The sequence below is a fragment of the Haplochromis burtoni genome, unplaced genomic scaffold (assembly GCF_018398535.1).
Source record: "Haplochromis burtoni strain Fernald_Lab_line unplaced genomic scaffold, NCSU_Asbu1 Contig_708, whole genome shotgun sequence".
NCBI classification, from domain to species: Eukaryota; Metazoa; Chordata; class Actinopteri; order Cichliformes; family Cichlidae; genus Haplochromis; species Haplochromis burtoni.
In genome coordinates this window covers 58,050-67,151 of record NW_024583069.1, presented here as the reverse complement: position 1 = coordinate 67,151, position 9,102 = coordinate 58,050, and the positions used below count along the sequence as shown (strand labels likewise).

Below are 9,102 nucleotides of genomic sequence, written 5' to 3'. Positions count from 1 at the left end.
TATGAAGCGCCTTGAGCCGACTTTTGTTGTGATTTGGTGCCATATAAATAAAATTGAATTGAATTGAATATTCCATATTCCATATTCCATTTCATATTGCATATTCCATAATTTATACTGAAAGTTTCCAGAAGAGCAAACATCAGACATACCTCCAAACATGTGACGAGTCACACTGACATCATTTCTACAGAGAACAGTGTGAACTCTCAGCAGGTCACTTAAATAAGAAGGACAACCAGTGCAGCAGGAATGACTAAACTCATTAACAGTCTGTTATCCCCGTGTTCCTGTTGTTCTACATCATCATCAATAATGCTGCTCCACCATCATCACTGCAGCTGACCAATCAGCTTCTGTGATGTCATGTGATGCTCTGTGACTCAGAATGAAGAAATGCTAAATGGCTGACCTGAAGCTAACCTGAGTAACAGTCAAAGTACTGATGATTCCTACAAAGTGTGTGTTCAGTATGAGATGAGTTTGGTAGGACTGTGTGTGCACAGATGGACTCCACAAGAGATCTCCTTCATGAAGTAAATGTGAAAGTTTGTCCAATAGTGGGAAAAAGTTCAGAAAATAACTCAGAGAATATCTGTGAAGCAGGAAAAAAAAATCATAATAGAAGAAAAGCAAAATAATGATCCAAATCCTGCTCTGAGCCATCATTTAAACATCACTATCAGACAGTAAAGGCTTCTAAAGACTGCTCATCTCTCAGCTTTAGTTAAAGATGCTGGTGCTGTCCACAGATCAACTGACCTGGTGGAACTGAACCCTTTAGAGCTTCAGTTCTCCAGATCAGCAGGATGTCTGAGGTCTGCAGAAACACAAAAACACAGCAGCTAAAAATAGTTATTCCAAGAAAACGCGGTGGGAACTGCTGATTCCTGAGCTTTGATACTGGATTAGCTTCAGTAGTTATTCCCATCACTGCTGTAGGAGCTACATTTAGTCACAGCTGATTGTCTTCTTTGAACAATAAGAATGACTACTATTCTAAAAACAAGCACACAAAGAACCAATGAGAGTGAAGAACAGGATAAAGACCTCCTGTGATGGTGGCAAAGAAATAATCAGCAGACTGTACCAGTTTATAACTGGATGAATGTAGAACCAGCTCAGCGGAGCTCAGTCCCATATCTTTGGTTAGAAACGAACAACTTCAGAGATATAATGCTGCTCAAGCAGATTCAAGCAGTGCGCTCACATTACAGCAGCTAATGAGAGAATCTGTGTATATGATAAACAGCTGATCGCTCACAGCTCGTGCACTGTTGGATCTCCAGATGTTCACATGCCTGAAGTCTGTGAAGAAACTGTGGTCCACGTAGTTCACAGGGTAAAGCCTCAGATTGGACCAATCTCCCTGGATCACTGCAGCATCCTCAGCTGGTACATGGACGTTTCTGTTCCTCAGTCTTGGAGTCCCTGCAGGTCCGTCCACACCACCAGGGTCTTCTCACTTGGCTTTTCTTTGTCCTCGTCCTTCATCGGCCATGCAGTGTCTTTGTTCCGACGGTGTTGTTCCCACGATGTAGCGCTGCTATTCCTGCCTTGAATGCACAAGTCATCGCTGGTATTTCCTCGGGTGGAAAAGCATCCTTCACTGATCCAGAACAAAGGTCCAGAGTTTGATCCCTCCTAGTAGGACAGCAAACATACTGATAAGAGTTTCAAAGTGTCTTTGTAAGCAGACATTATTCAAATGAGCCAGTATGAGTTTGGTTCCTGCAGTTTGTGCACCATAAACAGTGCTGAAGCAGAGGCAGCATGTGCCTGCAGGTGACTGTACACTGCTGTTATAAGAGCTGTGGAAACTCAGGTAAAAAGGACGTAATGATACTGCTGAAATTGTCTGTCCTGCTGAAACTTCCAGGACAGTCACAGAGTTACATTATCATTTGTGAACATAAAGACAGAAAGTTCAACCTAGGTTTTACTGAAAAGAAGATGATCATCAGTGATGGGGGGTGGCTGTAGCTCAGGTGGCAGAGCAGGTCAGCCACTAATCAGAAGGTCGGTGGTTCGATCCCAGGCTGCCTCCTGGCTGCATGCCAAATATCCTTGGGCAAGATACTAACCCCGTGTTTGCCTACTGGTGGTGGTCAGAGGGCCCAGTGGCGCCTGTGTCCGGCAGCCTCGCCTCTGTCAGTGCGCCCCAGGGCAGCTGTGGCTACAATGTAGCTTGCCATCGCCTGCATGTGAATGGGTGAATGACTGAATGTAGTGTGAAGCGCTTTGGGGTCCTTAGGGACTAGAAAAGCGCTATACAAATGCAGACCATTTACCATGCTGTCTTTAAAATACCCTTGTTAGAAATGTCCAACTTTAATGTAAAAAATTAATAGTTTTTTCTCTTGTTGTGTTTGTTTGAAGCTGCTTCCTCTTGGCTTCAGCTGTTTGGAGTTTCCATTTTCTAAACTTATACATTTTGAACCATCTTCAGCTCTGAACAGATTATGAAACACTGAATGATCCCAAGCACACACTTTGTCTAATAAAGTTACATCTTACATTCTTCATACAGATTGTATCGGTGTGCTTTGCCAGCGATCAGCTGTGATTATCTGGCAGCAGCACTGAAGTCCAACCCCTCCCATCTGAGAGAGCTGGACCTGAGCTTCAACAAGCTGCACGATTCAGGAGTGAAGCAGCTGTGTGGTTTTCTAGAGAGTCCAGGATATGTACTTGAAACTCTGAGGTCAGTCACCATGTTTTAGTTCTGCTGAGATGAATTTTATGTGAAAGTTTTGCTGACAGTAAACTGCAGACATAAGGCTGATATTATGCTGATCCACACTGAGGATCTTCATGGTAAAGTCTGTTTTCTTCTTCTCTGGTTTAGTCCATTGACTGCAGCAGAACAATGTTCACATTTCAAACAGTGATACTCAACGAATTGCCCGCTGCCCTCCACAGAGTGTAGACTAGCCAGCTGACTTTTCCTCTTCATTCCACCTTAAAGTATGTCTGACACTAAAATCAAAACCAAAAATGGCCATTTGCTTTACAGACAGCAGTCTGTAAACATACACACATCATCCAAAACATAGTCCAACATCCAAATCTCCTCCACTGCCAGGATGGGAAATGAGAAGGAAAAACACTGACATTCAGGGTTAGCATGAGTTTAATAAAGCAGGCTAGATCAAAGCTGCATTAGATAGCTAACATTAATGAATGAGTGGACATAAATGGACAGAAATTATCTGAAGCACTTCACATGCCTTAAATCATCACATTTCTCTTTATTCTTTATGAACTCTGTTAGTTGGCTCCCTGTTTTTCTGCTTCCAACAATTGTGGGGGTGAAGCTCCCGTGTAGTGTGCTCTGTTCTCTCTACTATCAGAAAAGCAAGACCCTGATTCCCTGCACACAACATTCTCTTCATAACTCAGCAGTATGAAATGTCATAAAACAGTGTAACTCATTCACAGTAAATCAGCAGTATAAGGTAATAACAAATCAGTCAAATAAGTCTAAATATTTTCACATTGTTCCAACTCAAAAGTATAATGCAAACTAAAACTACATAACGATTACACAATCTATAATAAGAAGTATAATGTGACCTACAGCAGTATCATGATTCAATCATTTTGATTACAGGTATAATGTAACATATGACAGCATAATAATCTCACAATCCCCACCATGAACTTCATTCCTTTCCAAGCCAGCCTTGAGTGTCCTTTATTCGGCTCATTCTCTGCTTTACTTTTTACACCTGATTTTAGCTGCTTTATCCCTCTTTGAACAAGTTCATGTGCCTCAATCGTTTTCTTCTCTCCCTCATAACAAGACTGCTTCTTCTGACTGAGAACATCTTTGAGGGATTCACTAATCCAGGGCTGCTTTTTGGGAAAATAGTTCCTGTTTTCAAAGGAACTATTTCTACTTATATTTCTTTCCCCAGAAAGAAATATAAGTAGAAATAGATGATCTTAGTGAGAACATGAGCCTTTAAAAAGTCCCAGTGGGATGCAGTAGCCAGGGACAACAATGTCACATTAGAAAGGTATGGTATTCATCCACAACTATTTTCAGTTGCAAATGATAAAGGTTTCAGAAAGTTTATTCATGCAGGCCTATATGACAGAGAATCTTCTTTTTATTTTCATATTTTAGTTTATTGTTACGGTTTAGAGAAGGACTCAAGCGCAGGACTCCAGGCTCAGATCCACACAAGAAAGATTTATTTACAATTCACCAGGTGTATATACAAGAAGCTGCGGGGGGAGTGCTATGTACAGCTGAGTGGGGGGAAAGGGGCTCCAGGGAAAAGCACGCGTTCTTCTGATAATCCACACACACAATTGCAGGCTCTCACTCCAACACTCGCCACTCGGGAATCACACGGGGGGAAATCAAAGGAGCTCTGCAGACAGGGAGATGGGATTAAATACAATGCACGAAAGAAACACACTTAACTTGACTTGCTGTAGTTTGACTTCACTAATGTGTGGTAGACAACGATCCAGCGATGAACAGCGGTCACCTCCTGGCTTAAATACCGATCATCTTAATGAGACCAAGGTGTCTCATTTCCCAAAGGCGTGGGCCAAGGGCGTGAACCCACAGTGAGTTCCGCCCCGGCGAGAGAGAAGAGGAGAGAGAGAGTGGAAGAGAGAGAGAGAAACAGTTAGAAAGTGCAGATCAGCGTGCAGCCGATCCGCTTGGCCGTGACATTTATATTTAATTGTGTTGTGGTTTGCAGTGTTTTGTGTTGTTTCACTTTAAATTTCTTTAAAGGGAAAAAGCTGAAATTTCAAATACTTGAAAGTTGAAATGTAAATAGTTTTTGTTTTTTGTATTATATGATTTATTTATTACATTTTATGTGGGGTGAATAAGTAAAAGTATATTTACGGTGGCCCCTAGAGACAAGGAACGTACAAAATCAAAAGCACATATAAACCCCAAAGCACGTACAAACCCCAAAGCACATAAAAACTCTATAGCACATACAAACAACGAAGCACGTACAAACCTCAAAGCACGTAAAAACTCCAAAACACGTAAAAACTCCAAACCACGTAAAAACTCCAAACCACGTAAAAACTCCGAACCACGTACAAACTCCAAAATACAACAGAAGTGCTCCAGGATGCTAGGCGCAGTGTGGAGCTTTCGTTACCTAGTGGCTACACAAGCCAGGAAGTACCAACGATCGGATTTGGTGTGTGGTATTAACAGGTAGATGAACATTTTTTTTTCAAATTATTTGAATATATATGAGTGCCTGTGTATAAATACACAAACAATACACATATGCTTTCAATTGTGCCGGAAATCCCATCATTTAGTGGGCGTTAAGGCATCTGGGAATGGATCTCAAAACTGGATTATAGATGGCAGACAGTTGGTGTCGTAAACCACCGCCTCTGTTCAAAGATGGTCGCTCACAGTGGACATAAATGGCTTCTTTCACTCCTCTTTAAAACCATCTGTCCTCTCTGTCCAAAATGTGAACATTGGCATCCTCGAAAAAGTGACCTTTGTCCTTTAGATGCAGATGGATGGCTGAGTATTGTCCCGTGGAGGTGGCTCTTCTATGTTGTGCCATGCGCTTGTGAAGTGGCTGTTTGATCTCTCCAATGTAGAGGTCTGGGCATTCCTCGCTAGACTGTACAGCATACATTCTTAACAATGTGGTTTATGCTGTACAGTGTAGCGAGGAATGCCCAGTGTGCTGTGCTTACCCAGAACAGTTTCAACTCTGGCCCCAGATGTCAGCCTTATGTGTACATTAATCAAGCAATGTAGAAAGAAAAGCATCTGAACTTCTTTAAGTTCCTTGAAGACGTTTCACCTCTCACCCGAGAAGCCTCTTTAGTTCTAGGGTCAAATGTTGGAGAGTCTCAGATTTAAGCCCTGTGGGAGTATCCCTCCAAGAGGGACAAAGGACCCCTAAATGATCCTCTACCTAATCACAAAAGCCAAGGTGTGAAAACGGGTGTAGGTCACAATCAGCCAAGGTTTCAGGTGAGCATATTGTGAAACCTAGCCCCACCCTATCATATAATTTCCTGAGGTCCCTAGAACTGAAGAAGCTTCTTGGATGAGAGGTGAAATGTCTTCAAGCAACTTAAAGGCATCCAGACGCTTTTCTTTCCAAGCTCCTTAGACTACAATGATCTTTATGACTGAGAACCTTCACAGACATCCTGATATAGCGCTTTTCTACTCTCCCGGATTACAAAGTGCTCTATACAACATGCCACATTCACCCAATCACACACTACCTCTAAACTGAGAGCTTCCTAACTACATTCATGCACATTCACAGTCATGACATGCACACTGGAGGAGCCAGGGATCGAACTACTAACTTTCCGACCAGTAGATGACCTGCTCTACCTCCTGAGCTACAGCCACCTGGTGATAAACATGCATAAACCCTCATTAGGTTTTGGATAAAGTGTACACTCGCAAACCTGTCAAACCTACATTTGAAATGTTGGCTACCATAGCATTACAGCATTGCAACATAGCATTTGGGTCTTCTTACTAAAATAGGAAAAAAGGAACATAAATAGTGCCATCATTGCGAGACCTGGCGCGCATCTGGTTGACACACACCCTGCCATGACACCATTCAGTCAGAAGTGCCAGCTTAATGCCGGATCTGGGGAAGACCTATTTTCTATGAGCCTGGGCCTCATAAACCAAACCATAATGTGGACAGATATGGCATGCTATCACATAAACAGTGCCATCTATGCCAGGCCTTGCCCATATCTGGATGACATACCACTTACCATGCCAGAAGTCAGCCAGCAGTGCTGGCTTGACACCAGATCTGGACTAGACCTGTCTGCTATGTGGGCACAGACAAGCATTCCCTGTGCCTCCTTCACTACTTTGTCAAATGTTTGCCTATATAAATTAAGTGTTGGGACCGGGGGGAATATAAACATTATAAAATGTAATCAATTCCCCATCCATTTTGCCTCGTACCAGAATAAATCTACCTTCTCTATCTATAATTGTAGCATTATGTTCAAAAGTAAATCTCCCTAGTGATTGGGTGACTGTCCACCAAGTGCATCCGACTTACACTAGATAAGTCCAACATATATGACACCTTATATATATGATCAACTGAACTGTCAACACACCCTCTTAAACAGCAATGAAACCAAATAATGCATATTACCGTCCCATTCAGGCTGCTGGCTTGGGAGTATAACTTTTATCATCCCTGTCGTTCATATTTAGAAATCTCTTCTATATTCCCTCAGTTGACATTTGACTCGAGTTTCCATTCATGGCTCTCTGCCCCCTTCTGTATACACACTATGCCAAGGAAATGCATTATGTATCCTCTCTTCAATGCTGGGGCCTGGATTCGCAGGTGTAGAAGCCACCTCTATTCCCTGTGCTGTCAGCTCTCTCACCGTGTACTCTGCTTCCCCTTACGTACGTGGATTGAGGCTTCAGTGGATGCGAATCCGCGTGAAGGGCATTTGAAACCGAAGGTTCCTCTCTTTTAGGGCCTTTTTTAATTCCTGTTGAAGTTTTGCGTTTCTCCATCACTTCATAGGCATGGTCATGGTAAAATAAAAAATAAAAAATCGGTTTGTTTCCCAGCAGCAGTATTTTCTTGCAGGCAAGTCTAAGGACCATCTCTTTTACATCAAACTGAAGGAAATTGATGATTATAGATCCTGGTGTCCCATTTATCTCAGGCTTAAGTGTCAAGGCTCTATGTGCTCGCTGGATCTGGAGGATCATACCTTCAGAACCTGTTAGGGGATGTAACTGTTTCCCCTGATGGGGGATGTAATTTAGTTCGGTTGGATTGGAGCTCAATGACTATGTGTCCATTGCACAGCCAATCCTTAGCGGAAGTCTGTCAAGATTATGAAACATTGAATGATTTTAAACACACTTTGTCTAATAAAATTACATCTTTCATTCTCTATACAGATTGAAGGACTGTGGTTTGTCAAAGATCAGCTGTGATTATCTGGCAGCAGCACTGAAGTCCAACCCCTCCCATCTGAGAGAGCTGGACCTGAGCATGAACAACAAGCTGCACGATTCAGGAGTGAAGCAGCTGTGTGGTTTTCTGGAGAGTCCAGGATGTGTACTTGAAACTCTGAGGTCAGTCACCATGTTTTAGTTCTGCTGAGATGAATATGATGTGAAAGTTGTGTTGACACTAAACTGCAGATAAAAGGCTGATATTATACTGATCCACACTGAGGATCTTCATGGTAAAGTCTTTTTTCTTCTTCTCTGGTTTAATCCATTGAATGTAGCAGAACAATATTTACATTTCAAACAGTGATACTCAATGTATGGTCGGCGGCCCACATTCAGCCAGCCACAGACCGTCGACCAGCCTGCCAACCTTTCCTACTTCAGAGAGAGGGGACCCTGATGGGGTCTACTTCACCTGTCTCTCCTGCACTTTCCTGCTCATTGTGTCAGACGTTTAGCTACTCCTCGGCCTCCTTTAGCAGTAATGATGCCTGTAACAAATGTAGCATATTTGCAGCTCTGGAGGCCAGGATTACTGAATTGGAGACTCTGCTTTGCACCCTTCATTCACCTGTACCTAGCCAGGCCCCTGTAGCTGTTGCAACTGAAGATAGAGGGAAAGAGGGTGGCTGGGTGACAGTGAGGAAGAAGCATAGTCTCAAACAGATGCCCCAGGTACACCACCAACCTGTTCATGTGCCTAACAGTTTTTACCCACTTGGCGACACACCGGGGGTCAAACTCTGGTAATTGGTGATTCTGTTGTCAGACATGTGAAGCTAGCGACACCGGCAATCATAGTCAGTTTTCTTCCAGGGGCCAGAGCAGGCAACATTGAGGGAAATTTAAAGCTGCTGGCTAAGGGGAAACGTAAATTTAGTAAAATCATAATTCACGTCTGCAGTAATGCCAAATGGTTACGCCAATCGGAGGTCACTAAAATCAATATTGAATCGGTGTGTAACTTTGCCAAAACATTGTCAGACTCCATAGTTTTCCCTGGTCCCCTCCCCAAACAGACCAGGAGTGACGTGTTTAGCTGCATGTTCTCGTTAAATTGCTGGCTGTCTGAGTGGTGTCCAAAAAATAATGTGGGCTTCACAGATAAT

At 42.8% G+C, this 9,102-nt stretch overlaps 1 protein-coding gene across 1 annotated transcript in view; it reads left to right on the top strand.

Moving 5' to 3' along the window:
- Nucleotides 1–8,185, top strand: part of LOC102297794 (ribonuclease inhibitor-like) — a 40,519-nt gene extending 32,334 nt beyond the window's left edge. The window contains exons 5-6 of the mRNA XM_042215375.1: nt 2,531–2,704; nt 7,937–8,185. Of these exons, the coding sequence (XP_042071309.1) occupies nt 2,531–2,704; nt 7,937–8,132 (370 nt within the window). The 3' untranslated portion in view covers nt 8,133–8,185. The remainder of the gene's footprint in view (nt 1–2,530; nt 2,705–7,936) is intronic.
- The last annotated feature ends 917 nt before the right edge of the window (nt 8,186–9,102 follow it).